General features: G+C 44.5%; 4 protein-coding genes across 5 annotated transcripts; 2 read left to right on the top strand and 2 right to left on the bottom strand.

The window, feature by feature from the left end:
- Nucleotides 1–5,878: 5,878 nt before the first annotated feature.
- Nucleotides 5,879–12,864, top strand: wbp1la (WW domain binding protein 1-like a). 2 transcript variants are annotated; one of them, XM_056608997.1, is made up of 4 exons: nucleotides 5,879–6,057; nucleotides 7,312–7,414; nucleotides 8,786–8,947; nucleotides 9,385–12,856. In XM_056608997.1, the coding sequence occupies exons 1-4, from the start codon at nucleotides 5,995–5,997 to the stop codon at nucleotides 9,975–9,977; spliced, it is 921 nt and encodes a 306-aa protein (XP_056464972.1). In that variant the 5' UTR covers nucleotides 5,879–5,994; the 3' UTR covers nucleotides 9,978–12,856. The 2 variants fall into 2 exon arrangements, with proteins under 2 accessions (XP_056464972.1, XP_056464973.1); XM_056608998.1 differs by lacking the exon at nucleotides 5,879–6,057 and adding an exon at nucleotides 6,064–6,924 and having other exon boundaries at nucleotides 9,385–12,864.
- LOC130404328 (steroid 17-alpha-hydroxylase/17,20 lyase) lies at nucleotides 10,741–16,505 on the bottom strand. The gene is made up of 8 exons (XM_056608996.1): nucleotides 16,081–16,505; nucleotides 15,774–15,912; nucleotides 15,322–15,557; nucleotides 14,949–15,035; nucleotides 14,253–14,459; nucleotides 13,865–14,034; nucleotides 13,487–13,590; nucleotides 10,741–13,282 (listed from the first exon to the last, which is right to left on the bottom strand). Exons 1-8 carry the CDS (start codon nucleotides 16,390–16,392, stop codon nucleotides 13,020–13,022), a joined length of 1,518 nt encoding a protein of 505 aa, XP_056464971.1. The 5' UTR covers nucleotides 16,393–16,505; the 3' UTR covers nucleotides 10,741–13,019.
- Nucleotides 16,506–16,873: 368 nt separating this feature from the next.
- borcs7 (BLOC-1 related complex subunit 7) lies at nucleotides 16,874–18,232 on the top strand. The gene is made up of 5 exons (XM_056609001.1): nucleotides 16,874–17,054; nucleotides 17,367–17,429; nucleotides 17,526–17,569; nucleotides 17,672–17,692; nucleotides 17,835–18,232. Exons 1-5 carry the CDS (start codon nucleotides 16,923–16,925, stop codon nucleotides 17,884–17,886), a joined length of 312 nt encoding a protein of 103 aa, XP_056464976.1. The 5' UTR covers nucleotides 16,874–16,922; the 3' UTR covers nucleotides 17,887–18,232.
- A 1,393-nt stretch (nucleotides 18,233–19,625) lies between these two features.
- LOC130404330 (cystatin) lies at nucleotides 19,626–23,704 on the bottom strand. Its single transcript, XM_056608999.1, has 4 exons — nucleotides 23,608–23,704; nucleotides 22,747–22,925; nucleotides 22,237–22,353; nucleotides 19,626–20,940 (listed from the first exon to the last, which is right to left on the bottom strand). The coding sequence occupies exons 1-4, from the start codon at nucleotides 23,657–23,659 to the stop codon at nucleotides 20,860–20,862; spliced, it is 429 nt and encodes a 142-aa protein (XP_056464974.1). The 5' UTR covers nucleotides 23,660–23,704; the 3' UTR covers nucleotides 19,626–20,859.
- Between the last annotated feature and the right edge of the window lie 888 nt (nucleotides 23,705–24,592).

Below are 24,592 nucleotides of genomic sequence, written 5' to 3'. Positions count from 1 at the left end.
CCAGAAACAGTAACAATTTCTTAAAAGTATTTTCAATTAGAATTCTAGGCCCGAAGTTGGAGGTGTCTTTCCTCCACCTCAGGTACACATTGACACACACATGTGTGCCGTCCCCCACACACACACACGCCATTCCTCCGGCGTCCGTGACTTTGAGTGACATGGCTTCGTGTCTGTGCACGAGGTGGTGGAAGGTGTGTGTGTGGACGGGGGGTCGTGGAGGAGGGGGGGGGGGGGTCTCTCTGTGGAGGGGGGGGGGGGGTCGTGGTGGAGGGGTAGTCGGGGGTGGAGGGAGGGGTCTTGGTGGAGGGGGGGTCTTGCTGGTGGAAGGTGTGTGTGGACGGGGGCTCGTGGTGGAGGGGGGGTCTCTGTGGACGGGGGGGGGGCGGTCGTGGTGGACGATGGGGTCTTGGTGGATAGGGGTCTCTGTGGACGGGGAGGTCTTGGTGGAGGGGGGGGGGGTCGTGGTGGCTGGGGGTGGAGGAGGGGGGGTCTTGGTTGGTAGGGGTTGTGGTGGGGGGCACCTGCCCCTCCCCTCCCAGCTGGTCCAGGTGAAGAGGACTTAGGAGGAGACAGGAGCATTATCGTAGGTGACATTATCCGCTTGAGACGAGGATAACGTCACTGAGTACAAAGCTGCACGTGTTTAGTCGGACATTGTCCAATAAACCCTGGGGTCCCTGATCGCCTCAAATCCCTGACAACAGAAAGACACAATTTGTCAGTGCGTTTCTAAACTTGCCTTCAACATGCTCCTTCCCAAGCAGGCCTCAGGGCTCTTCCACCTGCATGTTGTTCATCCTGATCCTTTTATTGAATCAGGATTCATTTACTTAGGTGTTTTTTTGTATACATTTTTTATGTGTGCTAAATGTTCCCTGTTAACACATAATACTCCTGTAAGTTGTGTATCTTAGCAAAGTGATCGTGATTGGTAAGATCTATTTGTGATGTCACAAATTATTTATGCCCAGATCTGCATAATTTTCAACTCAGATTTTAGCATAATCGGTTCCTCTCCGTGTCGCGTAATCCATCTGTTATGAAATATTCACATCAAAGCTACGTTAACCACAAGAGTTATCCAAAGTCTATAGATATTGTGTGGAATTCGCGTCTTTTGTATATTCAAGGGGACAGATTTAACCTGGCACCAAATCCTTTCTTGCATTGCTCAATAATATACCATTATGTCAAATAAAGTAGGCCTACTTTTAGTCAACGCTCAATCAGTCAAAAGATTACTTCTGTGTTCAAATGTGTTTTTCTCACTGTGGTTTCTATAGTAACCTCTGATACGTTTAACCCACTGAAGAGCTGTCTGGGTTCCCAAAGTCAAGGACCCCCAGAGAGACTAAGCCACGCAGAACCAATAACACCGTTCCCCGCGGACCCCCGTCGGAGGGAGGCTTTAGCAGATGTGATTAAGGGCATACCTGTCCATTCTGTTGTTCCGTCGTCTTGTCATTGTGTTTCTGCTGAGTTCAACTAAAGAGCGCTGAGGATTTTAGGGTGGTTTCGGGGCCCTTCTTGAAGGACCCACTCGCTTAACCCATAGGCCTATCTCACATGGCGATTTCCGTGGCGTTTTTTTACGCCCTATTCATGGACAAGTGCTGCTCTTGCTCACATTTATGGCCACGCCACTGGCCCGACACACACCTGCCACGGACGGAAATCCACCGTCCTGTGACTCATTCCCTGCAACACAATGGCTAACCTGTAATTTATCCCCGAGCACTTAGCGGGACCGGTGCTGTAACACGAGAAGATGTGAAGAATCCACCACTGTTTTCTTTGGCCAAGTTCATTGGACTTGAATGGACCAGAAGGATTTTGCTTTCTTCCACGGACATGAGGCTTGTTTCCCTGAGAATAACTGAGGCATGGGCTTGTAGACACCGGGGGGACGGAGGGATCGGGTGTCTTCCCAGTGCAACTTGAGGTTTGATTTCCTCGTAGTGCGTCAACAAGACGAAACTGCTTCTTGCTAGGACTCCTGCTAGGTAACCTCGTGGTCTGCAAGGCGGCAGCAGGTGATGGATTATGTGGCAGGCTCTACTACTAGGCCTCAGTTCCACCGAACGAAGCGATAGTTGATCCAATGTTGCCATCTAGTGGGCAATGTGATCCATTGACATTGTGTCAAGTGGAAACGGCGACGCAGACGGCTGACGCACATTATAAAATAATGTATCGTCATGTATCTTATAGATATTATGGAAGCTTAAAACATCATAAGTTATTATTGTCTTATTTCATAACAAGAGGAAAGATACAGCTGCAACCTGGTTAAAATATATTTCATTAAATCTGCATATTAGTCTTTTAAATACATTTGACAATACATTCTTAATATCACAGGTGTATCTATATGTTTATTTGTATTTATATATATTTATATATAAATATATGTAAGCTTGCATGGATGGCAATGAGTCAGTGCAATGTAAAATGGATCCATACAACAATTATAATAAGATCTATACTTTTTTAATCTTAACGCAGTCATAGGCTACTCGTATTTAAATTGTTTGGCACACTCTTTAATTCAAAGTGACATACAGGTGAGCCTGGGAACAAACAAAGCTTACAGTTAATAATGGGGACTCTTCCAAATGGTGCACAAACACATTTCTCAAAAGAAGCAAGAAATAGGAGCGTAAACAGGTTAGGGGAGAATCGCAAACCGTTGATGGAGTTAGTCCAGCTAGGATCTGTTATAAACCCCTGATCGGGTATGAAAACACTTCTGTCCATTAAATTTGAGACACAAGACACATCTTAGAAAAAGGACTACACACACTGTCCACGCCCTGATGAATGAGCGATATGATGAAACAGTCCACAGCCAACTTGTAGCGCTTGTGTCCGCATGCACGCATCCGTGCACGCTTGCCCTCAACACCACAAACACGCATACCACCAGTCCTTACCACAAGTCTATATCTGACCACCACCTCCCCTACAACAGCACAAGCACCCCCTCCCTCCTCTCCTACCTGTCAGTCATTCCCGGGGGTCTCCACTCGGGGGGGGGGGGGGACTGTCAGAGAGGTAAGAGGACCTCCAGCGGCCCCTCTTAAAAGAAAGACTCCCCCCAGCCACCACCCTTCCCTCCACCCTCCACCCTCCGCCCCACCACCATTACAAAATAAGTCACATTGAAGCAAGTGGCCCGGGCTGCTGCTTTGGACCCAGAGATCAGTCACTGGGTACCTGATTGTCGGTGGCCGGGGTCGGGCCCTTAATCCTATTGTCTCCCCGACAGGATTACTCTCTGGGCTGCCTTTCTCCCTGTGGCTGCGCGCAGGAGAAAGGCCAGATTAAAGGGATTAGCGTGTATCCTCCTGACTTGTCAAGCCGGGATGTGAGGAGGCTATTGACTTCTGGAGACCCTGAATGTGGTGGCGGCTGCCAGGGCAAAGCATGGTCCCAGAGAAGGAGAGAGAGAGAGAGAGGAGGAGGAGGGGCCATGAAAGGCGATGGAAGACAAGAAGAAATTCCTGAAAGGACAATGTGATTTGTTTGCTTTTGTTCCTCCTGAACTGGGCTGAAAGGTTCAAAGAACTGCCCCTGAGGAGAGGAATCTTGCAAAGAGAGAGAGAGAGAGCGAGAGAGAGCGAGAGAGAGAGAGAGAGAGAGAGAGAGAGAGAGAGAGAGAGAGAGAGAGAGAGAGAGAGAGAGAGAGAGAGAGAGAGACAGACAGTCATACAGAGAGAGAGAGAGAGAGAGAGAGAGAGCGAGAGAGAGAGAGAGAGAGAGAGAGAGAGAGAGAGAGAGAGAGAGAGAGAGAGAGAGAGAAACAGACAGACAGACAGACAGACAGACAGACAGACAGACAGACAGACAGACAGACAGATAGACGGAAAGACGGAAAGACAGACAGACAGACAGACAGACAGACAGACAGACAGACAGACAGACAGACAGACAGACAGACAGACAGACAGACAGTTGTACAGAGAGAGAGAGAGAGAGAGAGAGAGAGAGAGAGAGAGAGAGAGAGAGAGAGAGAGAGAGAGAGAGAGAGAGAGAGAGAAGGAGAGGGGGGTGAAGGGAAGGGAGATGGAGAAGGAGGAACAAGTAAGCAAGGTGGAAGGATAGAGAGGCTAGGGATAAGAGAGAGAGGGAGCATTAGGGAAGGGAGGCGCGTGAGAAGGGGGAGAGAGAACGGGAGGGTAGCAAAGGGGGGAGAGGTAAAGGAGAGATAGAGAAAAGGGGAGGAGGAAAGAGATTGAAGGAGAGAGGGAGCTAATAAGAGGGAGGGGAGAGAGGAAGAAGGAGAGTGGGAGAAGAGAACAAGAGGGAGGAGGGAGAGAGGGGTAGGAGAGAGGGACGGTTCTGATAGGGGAAAGGGAGGAATGAGAGAGAGAGAGGGAGAGAGAGGGGAGAGAAAGAGGAGAAATACCTTCTCTCTGAGAGTCCTGTAACTACTTGCATGTATTTATTAATATTTTGCTTTGAATGAATGATTATTGTATCCAACACACATGAATACTAAACATGTCCACTCTGTACTCATCTTTACCCAAGCCAAGCAATTCAACTCTAGCTTGTGATCTTTGTGTGGCCTTTTTCATCTCAATCCTTTTGGTTTTTTATGTCACCAAAGGCTTTGAATACACATTTAGCTTTATCAGAGTTGCCTCATCAGCTCTGCTTTAAACTCTGCACCAAAATTAAAGTAAATCTGAAAAATCCATTCCCTCTCTCCTTCACCTTGGTTTACATAATGTTGATTTGTTTCCTTAAGTGTCTATCAGAGTGACACATTACCTATCCCCTACTGGTATTTTTTTTTTTTTATTAATAAACCAATTGTCCGTTCACATTATGGTTTGCTGTGTTATCTTGTCCTTTGTAGCCCATTCAAGCTTAGGGTTCTCTATTTCAAAAAAATGTTGGAAGTTTGTTAACGATTTGCCTATTTTTTTCATGACTAGTTTGTGTCCCTGCTTTGGCCTTGGTTTATAAAAAAGAGGCCTTTCAGCTTTTCATCCCGGTCGCTTTAAGTGTCTGCATATGGATTCTCATTCCAAGTGGATCTTAATTATACGTTGTTTCCCTACTGCCTTTAACTTTGTCTGTTACAAGTCTTCTGCTCAATTACAGGGATTCAACATGATTGAGAGCATATTGCGTTGCCCGATGAGTTCAACAACACAATGATTAAGAATTATACATTTATGTGTATGGTACTGATATAGTTCTAATATATATTTCAGATTATCGGTATAAAAATATCGGTCATAACTATTCATCCCGTAATTATATAGCTCCAGTTTATTGTTGGAGGTCAACCAACAGTTTACGACATTAGATTAATAATACAATTCAAATTACCTTTGGGAACTTTTGTTTTAGGGTGCATAGAATCTCATTATATGACATGGTCAAGGACATAATAAGCCTGACTAGCCTGACAAGGATACTGTAGGGAAAACATTGGTTGAAACATTTTCCACGAATGTTAATTTCACTACACGTGATAAATATTACTTAACAGAGATAACGGAGTTACCAGATTTAACCTTGACTGTAAATTCAGTGTCCGATTCTATAATTTCTTTATTAAATAGTCTCATAGATTAAGTAGGTTGGATCTACAAACATTATTGACGATTGTGAGAATTGTTTATTTGGATCATACGCTTTAGAAATATAACTTGAACTTGAACTTGTTTCTGTATTAATAATAAGTGTTAGAACAAGAATTTGTTTTCACACCTGCACACAGAGTTCATAAGGTTACCTGGTTTGATTCCCCTGGAAACGAGGTGCAGTCGTTTAAATGACAACCTAACTAGCCAATTACTATTCCAGGAATTGAATGACCCATAACCCTCACCAATCGGAGTGCTAGGAAGAGGCGGGTCTACTGTGCTCCCTGTCTGAGTAGCTTGTTTTGTTTTGCGGAGCATACAACATACGAAGGGAAGAATGTCAAATGTTTTCAGTTTCCAACGGGATTAATTACTCGACTCTAAAACGATGGGTATGATGAAACTAGACGTGGAAGGAACAGATCCGACCACGTTGCCGACGGTCCCAGAGGTAAACTAGGTTGTATAACGTTATTAGCCCCGCTGGTTAGCTCTCTCAGGCTCTCTCTAAAATTACCTTTCTCTTTCATTTATATCCACCATAGTTCACCGAGAAGGGAGTTCCCACATTGTACTAGGTAGTTCCTACGTTTCCATATATAATCCTTCTTTAACGTGTAAATGACTAATGTATACTCTACATCGTGTAACTAAAAGTACGTGAAACGTTACTTTTTAATTTCTTTGCAATAGTTTCACAGCAGCAAAATACAGTTTACGTCCAGTATAAATATGTAGGTACAAAACAATATAAGTGCTTATTTTGTAATGGCGTGAGTGTACCAGGTCCAGATGATTGTAGTAGATAGCCACTGATTTACACGCATTAATTATGATAAGCAGTTGATACCTCAACTGCTTATGTCATTGCATGTCATTAGACATGTTTACTGTACATTTTAGTTTTTTGTCTGCTGTCTCCCTAGTTAACCCTCAATAACTAAAACGGGACATATTATCTTATGTATCCCCGCTGGTGTCGTTTTTGAGTAAGTTCACCCTGCTAAACTTGGATTGGGCGTTTGACATTTGGGGAGAAATGTCAGAAGCCTGTAGTGTAGCTGGCGATCAGGAGGAGAGTTCGTCTCCTCGGGGTCTATGCGATTACTTGGTTTAATGGAAAGGGATGGGGAAGGTTTGTTTACTCTTGGATGGGGAAGGTTTCTGGCAACACGTCGGGCGTCCGATTCCGAATTGCGGTTTCAAGATAGCACTGGGCTTATTCAGTCGCCCCTCTTCAGCAAGAAGAGCGAAGACCTCTTAGTCTTCCTCTGTAATTAATGGTGCTGTCATGTCTTTCATATGGGGTACCAAACAGGTAACAAAACGGTCTAATACTACTTCTGCTACTCCTGGGATACTACTACTATTACTACTAACACTACTAACTATATGGTGGATGTCAATCGTGATGTTGTGATCCATCCACAATGAGTTAGTTATAGTCAGACTAGTTTTTATGAGTTGCTGTTTGCTTCTAAGTTGTCAACCTCGGCATAGTCATAGCAAAGCGTAATCTATTTTTGAATTCTTCTGTAAATGAGTATCTGTAGAGGTATTTCAAACATCCAACACACAGAGAAGAAAGAGGTACTTGGTACAAGATTACTCAGGCTCAGATCTGTTGGTACTTCTTTGGCCGCACGTACGTGAAGATTCCCCAAGTGTTTTCTTAAACCAATCGTGATGTTTTGTGTCCCTTCAGAACGCCCTGGTGTGCCAGGGAGCCAACAACAGAAGCTACATATGTGATGCGGGCCACTGCTGCGGAGAGACGCAGTGCTGCAGCTACTACTACGAACTGTGGTGTGAGTAGTCGTTCGCTGTCGCTTACAATGCATGCTTACCAATAATGCATAGACAGAAGCATATTTGCATGTTGCCGCCATAGTCCATTGCAAATCAGAGTGGTTCAACTCGCTCGACACGGTCAGGCTCATGTGTGTTTCATGTCTGCTCTGCTCTTGTTTTTTCGGCCTCTCTTGGCTCCCTGCCGGCAGGACACTTAAATAACACATCCTGACGTCATGCTCGCTCGCTAGATGTTCACAGACACATCGACACCCCTCTCCCTGAGCTCTCACTGACAGCTTTCTATTCATACCACAACGGCCCATTTGTCACCTTGTTCCATGGTTCCATTTCCCAGCCTAGATAATCGGACGTATGCGACATGAGACAGGGAATGTGTGTTGTGGCCCTGATCATGAGCCTACCCCTCCTGAAAAGGCCAAGAGAGTTGCCTGTCTCTCTGCCTGTCTTGTCTGACTGATTGCTTGTTTTTGTGCCTGTCTCATCTGCTTCTGTCTGTCTGCCAGCATGTGTGTCTGTCTGTCTGGACTTGTTTACCCGTCTAGCGACTGGGAGCGACTAGCTGCGGATGCATATCATGTTCCCGCCGGGCCGCATTCCCTTTAAATAAGCCAGCGTTCCCATCCTATACCAAACAACACTCTCAGTCTCTAGTGATCTCTCTCTCGCTCTCGCTCTCTCTCTTATCTGTGCTTCTGCCTATACTGTGCAAACTCACTTATCCCAGTTCAGATCATATGTTTCAAGTGCAAAAATCTATGTAAATTGCGGGATGATTTAATTCATTCATTCATACATTATAAGCATTTGGGGATTCTGTACCAAACTCAGTATTTGGGAGTCTATTTGTGACTGCTGCAGCCAAAAAGGCCTGATTTCACAGCGATATCAAACATGTTGTGGTATATTATACACGCTGTGTTTTTTTCGATAACATTGTGAATCTGGTGACGTTGCAAAACATTTTTTTATTATTATTACTTATTAAACCCCCATCATGTAAGAAGCTTACCTTGTGAATCCTAACTCTCTCATGTGTCCTCCTAGCAGATGACGTCAGTGCAAACTTTGTGTACGATTTGTCAAAATCTTTTACTGATCTCATTTCGTTCCTCCATGGTCTTAACGACGGAAAGTAAAGAGTCCAAATCAAAACTGCATTGCGTTTATAAACAACGTTTTTCTGCAAAAACTTCTTCTCCGTTCTTTATTTCAGTTGTCTGCCTGCTCCACGGTCAGTAGGTCCCTCGGGGTTCTGCTTGGTGTGGCGGACCCTCATCAATAAGAGGGTCCCGCCTTGTGTCTTAGATCTCCTCTGTTGTGTCCTAACGCTCTGGGGGGGGGGGATCTCTCACTGTGGGGCTCAGGGTTCTGGTTGGTGTGGACCCTCATCATACTCCTCACCTGCTGTTGTGTGTGCCAGCACCGGCGCTCCAAGCAGCGCTTCCAGCAGCAGCGGCGGCAGAATGAGATCAACCTCATCGCCTACCGCGAGGCCCGCAACAACACCCAGCTGCCCCTGTACCTCAGTGAGTCCCTGTGGGGTCGTGTGTCTTTGTCACTGTTTCGCGCTGTCAAGATTCAAGAGTAAAAAGGCTATGTTGAAATGGAGAACGTGCATTACTCTCTTATCTTTCTCTTCCCGTCTATCTATGAATAGATTCAGATTTTCTCTAAGAGTTGTGTATTTCTTTCCTACAGTCTCTGTCTTGCTTGTGTTTTATGTTAGAGTGACTTTTCTGCATTTTATTTGATATAGAGAAGATAACTCTATAAAAGAGAAGGATTATTCCAATATATGGTGTGATTACAATATGGTATATTATTGAATAATACTTATTATTCTATATACGTTAAATATATATATGTTAAAGTGATGGATCGGCTGAGCATTCAGTCTGTGGTACAACGAGGTTGACCACGGAAAGTGGATCCCCCTCTCAGAACAATGTTCCCCTGTCCACAGGATTCCTCCCCGACTACCTGCTGCCCACCTACGAGGAGGTGGCCGACACCCCGGCCATGCCCCCTCCCCCCTACAGCCCACCAGAGTATCCGGTCCCCCCCGACACAGCCCTCCACCCTCTGACGGCCCTCCGTCGCCCCGGGAGCGAGGAGGATGAGGAGGAGGCCGCGAGGTGTTCCAGGGGAGCGGACCCCCTACTAGGCAGCACCGCCACGGCTGACCCCCTCCAGAGCCAGGCGGGCCCGGCCCTGAACGGCGGGAGTGGCGCTGGGGGCCCCGGGCCCCAGCGAGACCTGACCCCGGCCCGCTACCGGCGCTTCACGGGGGACTCGGGCATTGAGGTGTGCGACGGCCAGGACCTGTGGGACCAGCATGGCTTCCTGGGTCGTGAGGAGCAGGAGGAGGAGGAGGAGGAGGAGGAGGAGGAGGAGGAGGAAGATGAAGAGGAAGGAGAGGTGAAAGAGGAGAAGGGGGAGGAAGAGGAGGATACAAAGGAGGAGATCCCGGCGTGTGATAGCTGTAGTGCTCGGGCCGTCGCACGGAACCCGGACATCGATCAGGACAGAGGGACATGCACCAGGGCTCTCAGGTAATCCGCTGTGGGATTCCAGAACAATCTATCCAACACTAGAAGGAGGCTGTTGATTGTTCTTCTGGCACACACATTGAGTTCGGATGTTTGCTGTTTGCTGCGTTCAAATGCTTGGACTGACACGGAGTGTGTGTTTGACGGTGGTCTTAATGACGTGTACATCTGGGGGGTCAGGGATGCGGTTAAATAATCCATGGAGAATTTTGGGAAGTTTCGTCAAGCGGGTTAAAAAATCGCATTGGCTGTCCCAGTTTTGCCGAAAGGGGCTGGGTGTCCCTCCTAGATAAGGATTGAGGTCTCAGTCTCGAATGTTGTACCCCATACACTCTTTATCACTATGTGAACCCTTTGGGCCTGCTTATTAGCGTCTCCACTTAGCCTTGCCTGGTGTCTTAGAAGGTGGTGCTATAGAACAGAAGAAACCTACAGGAATACGCGGGAACATCCAAAAATCCTTCCAGTTGGGGGTTGTGGCCCAAGCCAAACATCGACCCTTAGTAGCTAGAGATGGCCAGGCAGTGGAACCCCACCATGCCCCCTGTGGTAGCAAATGTAATCTTTATGCCATAATCCTAAATTTATACAAGAAAACAAATTTTGTTTCAGTGGGTCTGAGGTTTCAAAATGGAAAGATGTTTATGGATCTGTGATTGTGAACCATTTTATTTGGGTTCTTTTGTACCATAACTTTATACAATCCACAGCTGAACAATGATGATGACCTGTTGTGGTGCCAAAATGTTGGTGTTTTTTTTATAGTCGTAATGTTCTAGATTTGTTTCAATGATTTATTTTGTAGTTGTTTTGTTGGTAAGGCTTAAGGCACAGGACAATCTGTGTTAGCCAACACAAACGCTGCAAGCACAGCTCAGGCTGGCTCCTCCCCACTTCCTGTTGCAGAACAACTACCTCCTGTAGAATAAATTACTCCCTGTTGTAGAGCAACTTCCTATCGTAGAATAAATTAACTTTTTTAATGAGGGTTTAAAGTCTATGCAATTAAACAACTACTATAGTATAGTAGTCACAGGCAATACGAATTTGTATTTGTGAATATCTAGGAAGCAAATGATTTTTCCTGTCTGTTCATAGCTTCTACTGACTATGAATCTGTCCACTGGTGAATCTTTTCCACCTTTTGTTCATCCTGCCACGTTCACTACTGGCCAGTATGCCTGTGTAGCCCATTAACGTGTATCATTTGTTATTTCTCATGAACTGTAAAACTAACGCCTTCACTGCGCTGTGGTAGCCTTCTGTATAGAGCTGGGTGTGATGGTGGCGTCTGGGACGTGTTTATCTAGCTCACTCGCACCTAATCTAGTGAAACGTTTAATGTAATTCTGATGTCGGCCACCAGGGAGAGTATGTTGTCAACCTTAAGTAATGGCATTACAAACATGATGTAAATTTGTTTGAAAAAATCCGTAAAGTAGTCAGAGAAATTAGTTTAGCAATATATTAATTCCCTTAACAGTTTGAAGTCCTGGGTCAACAGTTTGAAGTTAACTGTTGGCTAGCTTTTCTGAGGTTTGCTTGCTAAATTGTTGGCATGTTAACCAAGTTGGTCTTACAGGTTGAATGCTGGTCATCATGGTCACTGCCTTAGGTCTGGGATATGCAAATGTAGCTTCTTATCAGAAAAATATAAACGATCGCAATACGGAACTGTAACAGGCCTTTTTATCACACTGTACTTTTTTAAACATTCAGGAGACAGAGTCGGGCATAAATATCACAAAATACATGTATGAACATCGATGTTTATGTTTGATTTCATAATATTGTACAGAAATCTTTTTTTTTGTCATTATAGTTACACAAGTAATACATGGATAATTATGTGGTTCAATGTCTGATGCATTAAAAATAAATATTAAAAAGGACATTGAACATTATTGGCCTGCTAAGAATAGAAAGAAGCAAGTTTAACATATTTTCTGCGTATCATGAGAGTATACATTCATGTCTAAATTCTGCCTGATTTTCAAAACAATGTAGGCCATCACTATTTTTGTAAGAATATGTATTGTACATGTCATCTACAACTCATTGTACTCGTACGTAACTAACATCAATAACCAGCAATTGTAAAGCTCATAATACGTTTATTTTTCAGACTTGAAATTATGCTTGGTTCAAACATCAATAATGTTATTAATGCCTATAAATGCATACATTTGAACTGAGAGTACTTTCTCATTTCGGTTTTTCAAGTTAGTTATAGTTCTTAAATGAAGTTCAATTGTTGGAAGGCTGCCATTTAAAGCGCAACACTGCACTGATTACAATGTTCCTCTTTAACTGATTTGTTAACTTTTTACTCTCCAAAATCAGCACTTTTCTACTTTTAGCACCAAAAAGCCTTATAGTTGCTGGTGCCAGGTGTTTTTCTGTCTTTAAGCTCATTTTGTTATCTGTGTAATGAATTACTAAATTTCTCCTTTTTTTTTTCCTTATGTTTATTGTTTTGGGGATTGTATAAATGATTAAATGATGTTATTGACCGATAATTGTGTAACGCCTGATTATTAGAAAATGTATCTACAACATATTAGCATTCAAGAGTTTAGAATCTGAACAAGTCCCACAATTTACTAGTGATTCGGAGACTACGCTGCACAATGATGCACCCTTCAACTGTTATTTGCCACTCGATATGCCATGGCTAAATTGTGTGGCGTTTTTTCGTATCAAAACGTAAGAATGATATACTTCTCATCAAACAGCGGACGGAACTGAAAGGAAGCGCAGCACACTCCAATAAAGGCAGGTTTATACGCCTCCGTCCACACGTCTGTGAAGATCCTCGGACTCAAGTCGCCATGCATATCTTAATGCTTAACCATAGCTTAGCCAAAATGTTTGCGATGATTTTGGTGAAAAACTCAAACGTAATCGAAATGGACCCTCTTTTCATGATACTGAGCCTACAACGGTTACGAATGGTTCCCAGCCCCTTTTTACTGAGTCGCCCAGAACAATCCTGATATCAAACCCGACACCAGGTAACCCCAGTGTGTGGTCGCCACCTCGCTGGCTATCAGGACTCCCATCCCGCTCGCAGTGTGGCGTGGACTTCGTACTTGGCCGGCTGCAGAACTACCCCAAACTTCCCCTCCAGGCTTGGCAGCGGCCGGCCCGCCGGCACGGAGAAGGTAAAACGCTGCAGCGTCCACGACAGGAAGAGGAAGAGCTCCATCTTGGCCAGGCTCTCCCCGAGACACACCCGCACGCCCGCACCGAACGGCAGGTAGCTGGGAGAAGGGAGCGCCACACCCGAGCCCTCTGCGTCCAGGAAACGACCTAGAAATAGAGGAGAGGAGAGAGGGATCCAGAGCCACATGTAAACAAATGGCGCAAATCTGATGTACTCACATAGATCCTGTTTTAAACGCCTTTAAAATGTCTACTGGTACGGACCAGAATGTGATCCACATCTGGTAAACAAATCTGAATCTGTTTAATGCAAAACATTACACAGCACAAACAATGTAATTTATTCTTCACCTGGGTCAAAGATTTCTGGATTTTTCCACTCCTTTTCGTCATGGTGCAGTGACCACAGGTTAATAATGACCCGGTCACCTTTGCTTACAGCAAAGTTTCCGATACTATGAAAAACAAAAGCATGAATTTAAAAGATCAGTGCATCATTTTGTTTTCTTAAGCAGGCAAAATTAACATGAATTATTTTATGTTCACTGCTACTTCTTTCTGCTCTGACGCCCTAAATTGCCCCATGAGAAATTCACAAATGTTCGTATTATACGACCAAGAATTTGACAAGGAGAACCTGTGGGTTCCCGAGCCAGACATTGAGTACCCCTGCTGTAATGCCTGGAGCTCTGTGTGTATGTGTGTGGGGGCGGGTATGTGTTACAATACCTGGTGTCAGCGAGGGCCACGTGGGGGATGAGCAGGGGGGCGACGGGGCGGATCCGCAGCACCTCCCGGATGGTGGCTTCCAGGTAAGGCAGACTCCCCCTGTCTTTGATCTGGGGGGTCCGGTCACGGCCCACCCTGCTGTCCAGCTCCTCCTGTATACGCTTCTGCACCTGAGCATGCACACACACACACACACACACACACACACACACACACACACACACACACACACACACACACACACACACACACACACACACGCACACAGGGTAGGGGCATTAAAAATTAACCAAAACGATTCGTGTGTGTGTGTGTGTGTGTGTGTGTGTGTGTGTGTGTGTGTGTGTGTGTGTGTGTGTGTGTGTGTGTGTGCGTGCGTGCCCCTCACCTGTGGGTAATGGATGAGGTAGGCGACGGCCCATTTGAGCACGGTCGTCGTGGTTTCCACGCCGGCGCCAAAGATGTCGCCGACAGTCATGAGCACGTGGTCGTCGCTCAGCCCTACGGCCTCCGTCAGGTTGTGGTTCTCCGCGCTGCGCTTGGCCCGCAGCAGGGCGTCCAGCAGGTCCCTCTGCACGTGGTCGCTGTAGTCGGCCTGTCAGGAGAGGCGTCGTGGAAAACATACGTCTGAAACCCTCATGTCTTTTGTTAAAAAAGGAGTGGTCTACATCTGCATTGGACCCACCCCTTGTTGTCCCCCCCCCCCTTAATTAAATGTATTTGAAATTCCTTTTCATTAGCTGGAGAAACTGTTTCCTATGTTTTGAAATTGCATTTGAAAGAAATTTAGGATTTTAGGAAGATCTATCTTAGTCTCTTTGAATAATAGTGTCTGCTTAATGACAGAGAGAGAGAGAGAGAGAGAGAGAGAGAGAGAGAGAGAGAGAGAGAGAGAGAGAGAGAGAGAGAGAGAGAGAGAGAGAGAGAGAGAGAGAGAGAGAGAGAGAGAGAGAACTTCCTCAGACTCACTTATAGTCAAATATATGCAATGGGGCTGTACTGATAGTATTATACTTTGCAAATCCTGTTTATTTGCAAACAATTTCATTAAACCTTCTTTGATAGTAAAAAAGTTTAGGCCTACTTTGTGTTCATCATATTTCTTCTGCAGAAGACTGTCTCTGGCCGCTACACAGTCCTTGAGAAGGCGCAGGTCCGCGTTGGGAAAGATCTGGAAGGGTCAGAGCGAGGTCACTCTTTACTAAGATAAGAGTAGATGTGCTCTTGGAGTACTCCAACCAGTCTCCCAATACAGATCGAGAGTACAGAATAAATGCTGATATACTGTTAGAAGTATATAGTAAATATTCTGGTTTCCCCGTCAGTATGTCCATTGGGGTGTGGTGTGGCACAGGAAGTTATAGGCCACTCTGAGGTCCACCCCTTCCCCTACCGGTCATAAACATTACGACGTTTACATTTAAACAACGATGAAACCGGCTCAGCTGGAGGCTTACCTGCAAGCAGGGGAAGATATCCACCAGGCTGTCCTTGGCCACGGTGTCCACGATGCCCTGGCTGTAGCCCAGCATGGACTGGAACTCCGGGTCGCCCCGGCGGTACGAGGAGTTGAAGCAGAGCGCGCAGATCACGTTGGTGACCGCCCGCGTGAGCTCCGGTGCTAGGTCCAGCGGCAGATCGCGCAAGGCCGCCTCGGATACGGCGGTGCACAGAGACTGCGACTCCTGGCAAACTGGTAATGGTGGAGAATGATCAGGAATCCGTGCGAAAACAGTTTGCGTGCGTAAAAGCTGCGTTAATTTCATGAAACGGACTTTAACTTGGATTTTTTTTTTAATTAAATTTTAAAAGTTTGAGTTAGGCTATCTCACAATAGAAAGGCGTTGCAGACAGTGAGGTTAAAGAGAAACAGTAGGGACAACCCGAACCAACCGTTGGATTTACTCACCGATCTTCTCGATGGAGGCTGAGCCCTCCCCGAACATGCACAGGGCTCCGTGCACGATCTTCCGATGGAACCTCCAGGTGGGACCGTAGTCCCCGAACGCTATGTCTTTCCCGTCCCTGGTCAGTACATCTGTGGTGACCTGGAAGAAAATGAAAAGTTACAAAAATAAACAAACAACGTAAGCTTAAGAACCAAGTATGCCTGCATGAAGAGGACGAAAATAGAATTGAAAAAACTAAGAAGATATAATGTGAAATAAATGGTTTTATTCGATTTTGGTGCGTCGAAAAAATTAGCGAACGCCTACACTTCGGGGTCTCCCGGCGAATATCTTCCCCTTCTTCAGTAAAACCTCCTTGGCGTGCACGTGGTGGTTGACCAGGATCAGTTTATGCGCGCCCATCATTAGAGAATACGTCGGTCCGTATTTCTCCTGCAGACTCTGGAAGAGGATGTGTGGCGGGCTGTCACTGCGCAGGCTGAGCAGACTGCCGATGATCGGGAGCGCCGGCAGGTGTGGGGGTCCCCCGTGGCCCTTCGACGATCCTGTCAGCTTCACAAGCAGCAACAAAGCTATCAGAACAACCAAGAACACGAAAAGGAATATAAGCAAGGCCATGTTGACGACACTGATGTAGAAATATGATTCAGTGTTCAAATTGTTATTTTTATTTAATCTAGGCCAATAATCGTGGTGAAGGAAATGCTGCAGAATGACTTTAGACAGGGATGGGATTTATTTTATCCGAGTCCTTCAATGCCATTACCTTGACACCATAATCTATTCAAATACGTTTTTGTTTTTTTCTTCAAATTAGTTATCGCTTGGAGTAGTGCCAATAACAATCCCCCTAATGGTACCCTGTTCAATTTCAGTTTATTTAGGCCAATGATTGTCAATCTGGACTATTATTGAATTAGGCCTACAGAGGACCGATCGATAAACATACATTTGTAACCGTAATTAAAGCTATGTATTACCAAAAAACGTACAATTCTTAATACTTGCTCTAAATTATAATTATTAGAGGTAAATAAAAATAAAAATGCATTTAATCTACTTATCTAAAAAAAAAAAAAGTACATTGAGAAACCTAATGAGTTTTGTCCTATGGGGCGCACCGTAGTTCGGATAAATAAGAATGAAACATGTCTTCCGCTGAAACCCAGCCGCGGTTCGGTCAGTCGGTCAAGGGTCTTTTATCGGATAAAGTGGGCACATGTAGCGGGGATGTGATTGCTCTGACTCGGCAAGTGTTAAAAGGATCGCGTAGTCAAGAGGTAAGACCTTGGAGGCTATGATCTATCAAGAAAGGGTTCCTGAAAAATGCTAACGGGCTAGCCTAACATTGGTTCTGTTGTGACTATCAACCTGTACCGTTGATAGAATAATAATAACAGCTTTATTATAGAGGTAATGGTTCCAATGATCTGTATTCTCTATACATTGGTTTATATTGTACCTGTTTTCTGGTCAAAGAATGGAATTGCTCATTGCAATTTTGTAGCATAGAGGAAGTTGGGAATATTGTTGTGTTTACTGTCCAATATGTGACGCTGCACTTCATAATTACTCCTAAATGTCTCATCCAGCTACTCGGCCAAGCAGCCAGAAATATGGTTATTCAGGAAGATGCCATTTTACACTCCGAGGATGTAAGTAAAGAGAATAGCCTTATTTATGTTCGCCTGTCATACCGTTGTGTATCACAAGGTGTCAGAAATCAGCACTAACTATCTTTCTTCTTGCAGAGTTTAAGAAAAATGTCCATAATCACCACACACTTACAATATCAGTGAGTTATTAATAGTTATTATCGTGTTTTTTCAAATACAGTAAAATGCAAAGAAATACAATATCTTGATGTGAAAACTGATAGTATTTTGTTTCATTTTAGACAAGAGGCCATCCAAAAGAAGTAAGTCTAAACATGGAGCGCTGTTTTTTGTTTTGCCGCATCGCTTTCTCCACCAAATGCCACAACACTATTCAATTAACTGACAATGTCTCTCTCCCCCCCCCCCCCCCCATATCCCTTCTTATTTTCACTCCCTCTCTAGTGTGGAACACTCGAAAAACCTTCAGGATCAACTCAGACACTTGCTTAAATGAAACCCGCCGACCAACAGATTTTTCCCTCACCATCTCTCCAGTCGTCCGTTACATTATTATACAGACTCTCATCGTGTGGTATTGGTGCACCAATGACAGACAAACAGTGAAACCTGTGGTGATACGAAAGACATGTCGGCCATGTTCCATGAACACAACCAACTTCTGTGTACCCCCTAGACTTCAACCAAGACAGAGAAAATTGCATTGGCTACACTGAATACGATATGATACTGTCAAACATGCCTGTTAACACATCAATTAGAAGTTGATTGATCTTTTTTTTTATCATTGTTACAATTAATTAAATGCTTTCCTCTTCCTGTAGTTTCTTGCTGATTTTTTTCACATTCATACGTTGGTCCGCAGAATGAAGGAACGCGGGAAAACAACCTGACAGCGTAGCGTCATTTTAAATCGAGTTCTATTGTTACTTGGATTGCAACACTGCAGGTCATCAACTATTCGTCCTGTTGACACGTCCGCCTGTCTCAAAAGTCAGATTGAACTATTCTCCCCTAGCATGTGGAGCCATGCTATCTGCTTCCAAGGCCAAGCAGCTGCCTGCCCTGACTAGGGCCGTCCCTGAGTTTCTCTGACGTGAGGGGGGCCGCCGCCGCTGGCTTCCTCAGCTGCACGTGCAGGGTCGATTCAGAACCCAACCCTGACGATGAGGATGCTGTTTCATCTCCCCCCCTTCCTCAGATGTAGGGAGTTTCGCCTAGCCACGACACAAGGTCGGGGTTTGTAGCATAGTTCTGCTTGACGAGGTCTCACGTGTGGCTATCTGCCCAGTGTGCTTTTGATGTTCTGTACAAGGGAACGTGCCAGTGGTTCGAGCCAAAATAATGTTCTCTTTGTCCCGACGACCCCTTGCACACCTTATCACGCTCCAAGGTCTGGACGGAAGTCTGCCAGGGACATAGAGAAGGGAGGCCTGAAGGGTTTTAGCTTTGAAAAACATGGCTTGATTTGCTGTGAATCAGTGGCATGCTGAGATCATCAGCGAGGCAACAGTGGGAAATCTGAATAAAAGTCTACACTTTTCAATGTTTTCTCTTATTATGGTACTCAATTGCACTGCTGTTTGCTGCTTCTGCCAAATGGTAAGAAAAAAATATAATGGCCTAAATTTTCCCCCACATCGATACAAAACATGTACATTGGGTTAGGTGTGCAGATTTATACTGTACATCATTGTCACAGAATTAATAGTGGAATCATTTTGGAATTTTCAATCATGCACCGATCAATATAACCACTTAAATGTTGATGAGTAATGAACCCCTCATTCAGAAGTCAATTTGAGCAAAGTGAAAAGGTCACACTGCCTTTATCTCTTAACACAGGTCTGTATTATAATTACATTTATAATGTACTAATCTTGATGTGGCGGTTATGCTACACAATCTTTACACTTAAACCACAGAAGGGGAAATCCAGAAGTGATTAGGCCAGAGGTCCTGCATGCTGGCCAGGCTGGGCCGCCCACTCTAGGTGTGTGTGTTATTCTGTTTCAACAACATATGGTGAAACATCAGGGTCAGGTTAGTTTTTCCTCAGATACATTTAGCAACCCCATAAGGCCATCTAACTGTCCCTGGTGCTGATTGTCTGAGCCGTGCGCATGACACGCGCACACACACCTTGCAGGTGTGTGCAGACTTATTGATACTATTGTGTATGTGACGGGTCATTATTGACAATTAATTACAATTAAACATTTTTCATATTTAATAATTTTCATGATTCCAATCAGGTCATTTTCAGATATTCATAAAACAATTGAAGAAAAAAAAAACTAAATGCAAACAAGTAAATTAAAACAACTTAAAGGGGAAATATTATCCCACCAGGTGTGAGAGTGATAAGCCTTACAAGCCGTTTGGAAAATCTGCCCCATATGACATCACTAGTGGGCGTGTCCACCTAGATCTTCCCTTTATAGATGAGCAACGTTTACTTCAGTCCACTGGGTAGGCTGGTAGACTGATCTATCCAGCACAGATCTAGGTCGACACGCCCACATAAAATATAATCCGAGGTAGCCGTTTGTATGCTTCTTTACACCATCCAAGGTTATTTTCAAAGCACTCACCCCCATATGAAAACATAACATTAAAGCAAGACCCTAACTCTAAAACTAATTTTAACCCCCAAAACAACCCCTAATAACTCCCATAAAACCAAACCAATCCCTAAAACCAAACTCTTAGCAATATTTTCAAACTCTTCAGGGAGGCAGACTCTAATCACTCCATGATTAGAGTTTGCCTCCCTGTCTGTCTACCAGACTATTCGGGGTGTCTTTAGTAATTCAACTAACAAATCACCCATCAAACCTTCAGCATAGATTTACACCCTTTCTGCTTGTACCTGTCCTTTTCATCACCTACACTCCGGCTTGATTCTAAAAAAAATCGTAGAATTTCATGCACAAGGAGACATATGGGCCTCCTTGTGCAGGGAGACATAGGCCTCTTTGAACCCTGTGAGAACGATCTATAGTCCTCCTGTTGCAGGAGGTCTTGGAGGGGAACCTAGGTCAGAATAATGCAAGAATACATTTTATGATCTACAGAAGCAGGGAGGATTTCAATGGATAAACAATCAACCTCAACATCACCTTGTGTTGGAAAATAATGTGATGAATGTTATGATTCAACAGTGGGGTTGACATGCTGTATAGTATTTTTAAATCTTAGGCATTCTCATTTCAACTGTAATACATAAGTAATGTGTAATTTTCCTATATTTACCTTAGATAAGCTAATCTTGGAGATGGATAAGTTAGATATGAACACAGACACAGCGGCTTTCATTAAGAATGGAGCTCTAGGTTTTTTATTTCTATGTACAGCAGGGATTAAGCACATTATTTGACGATGCTAGCAGCAGAATTAGTTGCTAAGAATTTAGCTGCTAAGAATTGAATGTGGCGCTAGAACATGTGGGGCTTGCAAGGCGTACTCCTCAGTGCTGACAGCGGATGGAGGTGGTGGTCATCATGTCGAGCCAGGGCAGGGACAGGACCACAAAGTGACACTGGAACATCTGGAGGGGAGAAGTCACACAAAAGAACCGCCGGAATTACCCAGAGAGCGGGTTCCTATGGAGTTAGATTCATGCCAAAACCCCGCACACACGCAAAACGTGTTTTGCTCACGCAAAACGTGTTTTGGTCACGCATAACGATTCACACGCACACAAAACGTGTTTTACTCACGCAAAATGATTCACACACACGCTCAGTGTGGTTTGCAAATACAAAAAATCATTCACAAACTAAAGCATTTTGCTTCAGAAACAAATACAGTGTTTTACACAAAGTACAAAAAAAAATCCTTCAAGTACACAAAACAATTCTACAAGTACGGAACACGAAAGCTGCGCGTGGATCGGAATGCATTTGCGCACGGATCGGATTGCATTTGCGTACGAAACAGCAAGGCGGAAAATTAGTGCCAAAAGTCACGTGACAAATAAATGTCCTGTTATTCACACTACACAACAGCAGGTGGCGGTGTTGAGTCAGTTTAAGGCCGCCAGGACGATCTTTTTTCTCCCCAAAATCTTTATTTGATGCCAAAACAGAGTGGCGACACTTCCACTGGACTCACCTGTTGGCCGCTCATTTTGTTCAATTTAATCTCCCAAACTAGCTTTTCTCCGTGTCGTACGATTCCGTGACAAAGGGGCGGCAAGTTGAATCCACACACGTTTGGCCGGCATCAAATAAAGATTTTGGGGAGAAAAAAGATCGTCCTGGCGGCCTTAAACTGACTCAACACCGCCACCTGCTGTTGTGTAGTGTGAATAACAGGACATTTATTTGTCACGTGACTTTTGGCACTAATTTTCCGCCTTGCTGTTCCGTACGCAAATGCAATCCGATCCGTGCGCAAATGCATTCCGATCCACGCGCAGCTTTCGTGTTCCGTACTTGTAGAATTGTTTTGTGTACTTGAAGGATTTTTTTTTGTACTTTGTGTAAAACATACTGTATTTGTTTCTGAAGCAAAATGCTTTAGTTTGTGAATGATGTTTTGTATTTGCAAACCACACTGAGCGTGTGTGTGAATCATTTTGCGTGAGTAAAACACGTTTTGTGTGCGTGTGAATCGTTATGTGTGAGCAAAACACGTTTTGCGTGTGTGCGGGGTTTTGGCATGAATCTAACTCCATAGGTTCCTCAGGCCTCGGCCACCTTCATCCACTATCGCTACTTTACCACACCTGGTGGTAAACTAGGTCCCCTTTTGATATACTGATATTTAGATGGAAACAGTGCTCTGCTGTCTAATTTGAACGTTTCTCCCCCTGGGTTGAGTTCCTCCTAGGGTCGGCTACCTGGTGAAGACGTCCCTCTGGCTGGAGTTCGCAGTCCAACAGGTCCCGGCCCAGGCGTTTAAGACACACGGTTCTGGAGATTCGGACCTCCAAGATGTAGCGGATCCCCTTCACGATCTGCGACCATGTGGAGAATGAAGGTAGGGTTACGATTGGTTGGTTTACAGCAGCCACAAAACCCCAAGAGCCAGCACCAAAGCCATTTGATGCTGGTATTTCAGTTAATGGTCCAAAAACAGACCGAGCGTTACCCAGCACCATACCAACGTGTCGCCATGACTACGGGGGAAGGATAGTGAAGTGATGAGCCTGTTTGACTCCCAGGCCATAGTAACTGGGTTGGATCTCAAATTTCTGAAGCAAACCTCTATCCTTGAGCAAATAAATACTAAACCCCTACCTTCCCCTTAAAATGACATGGATCGGAATTCACTGGAAATCACTTTGTGACTTAATAGTCACACACCCTGCTAAATGACTTATCCAAAAACCCGTCTCCATCTTGCATACCTGTCTCTGGGCCTTTTCCACCTCGGAGGTCCTGAACAGATAGGCGTCGTTAGACTGGTTGTTGAAGGAGTAGGTGGCCACCAGCACGGCCTTCGCCAGCCCCTTGTCGTTCTTACTGACGTTAGATGGAGAGCCTGGAACCATCACCTCCCCAGGCTCCCCCATGCTCCACACCACCTCTGGGCCGTCAACAGAGACATTAGGAAAAGGACTGCAAGTATCATTGGGCTAGCGTGAAGAAAAACAGTGTTGAGACATTTAAGTGCGTGTTGTGGCAAGGGTGTCCGACTTGCAGCCGAGAAGTAGTGGTTGTTGTCCAATGTCCACATTCTACCCCCAGGCTCCTCCTTAATGATTTGCAGCCTATCTGAATTCACTGGAAGTTGCATTGGATAAAAACATCACCTAAATGGCTAGTACAAATCCCATTTGACATATTGGTATCCATATAGATAAAAAAAAAAAAAAAGGGGTAGCCAATGGAAACAAGATGCTGCTTGGATATCTTTGTGGTTTGTACCCCACAACCAATAAGCATTCAGAAGGTGAGTCCTTCCTCAATTACAGACATAACAACAAATCCAGACCCGAGACTTTCAGCATCTAAAGCCATGACAAATATCTGTTCTAAGTATGTAACATTGAGATGAAATGGTTGAGTAAGGTTACGCAAGTTTTGAACTGTATCACAACAAACATTTCAAAGAGTTCTGCTTTTAATTCACACAAACTCCAGCTCTTGTTGGATCTCAGTCTAACAGTCAATGTTTAAACTGGAGACCTTGATAATAACTTCCACTAAGAAGAGCAGTGTCACATGTAAAGGTTAACGCTAGAGAAGTTTTTAAAAGTTGATCTTACCCAGAGCAGTTAGGAGAGAGACCAACAGTAGAACCTTCTCGTAAGTCCTCATCACGCCTGTCTCTCTCTCTTACTTTCTCTATGAGTCTCTTATGTCTCTCTCTCTCTCTCTCTCTCTCTCTCTCTCTCTCTCTCTCTCTCTCTCTCTCTCTCTCTCTCTCTCTCTCTCTCTCTCTCTCTCTCTCTCTCTCTCTCTCTCTCTCTCTCTCTCTCTCTCTCTCTCTCTCTCTCTCTCTCTCTCTCTCTCTCTCTCTCTCTCTCTCTCTCTCTCTCTCTCTCTCTCTCTCTCTCTCTCTCTCTCTCTCTCTCTCTCTCTCTCTCTCTCTCTCTCTCTCTCTCTCTCTCTCTCTCCAGGCTAGCTTCCTGTGCAGCAAGACTGTTACCACAGCAGGCCAACCAGGTTACCTCTTTGGCAGTATTGGCTGATCAGGGATCAGTAATACTCACCATAAACCACAGCTGATAAGAACTGACTGCAGGCCAGGCTGACTCCAGAGCAGTGAAACACATACACGCATGCAAACATGCATACACTCAGCTGAGACAAATGATGCCTAACGAGATAACCCAACTGAATACTAGGTGAAGATGAACTGCTTCCTTGGTTATCGTTTTATTGATGTTCTAATGTTTTATTGTAGATCATTTCAATATGTTTATAAAAAAGAGAAAGAGAGAGGTTAATTTGCTCTTCCTCTATCACCACTTCCTTTACTCAACCACAAACATTCTTACTGTGAGCTCTCATCAAACAATGTCTGTTTTTGGATTTTTTTTGGAAACATGGTTGTGTGTGTGTATATATATATATATATATATATATATATATATATATCTATACTGTAAGGATTGTTTATTTTTATTGTAAATACAATAGCTGTTTTTGGACAGTCCCATAAGCATTGCCACTTTCATTTCACTGTCCATCCTGTATTTGTATGTGAAGAATAAAGTTATTGATTCTTGAATCTTCATACACAAAAAC

The sequence above is a fragment of the Gadus chalcogrammus genome, chromosome 15 (genome assembly GCF_026213295.1).
Source record: "Gadus chalcogrammus isolate NIFS_2021 chromosome 15, NIFS_Gcha_1.0, whole genome shotgun sequence".
Classification (NCBI taxonomy): Eukaryota; Metazoa; Chordata; class Actinopteri; order Gadiformes; family Gadidae; genus Gadus; species Gadus chalcogrammus.
The sequence above is the reverse complement of the archived record's forward strand: the minus strand, read 5'-3'. Positions and strand labels throughout refer to the sequence as shown.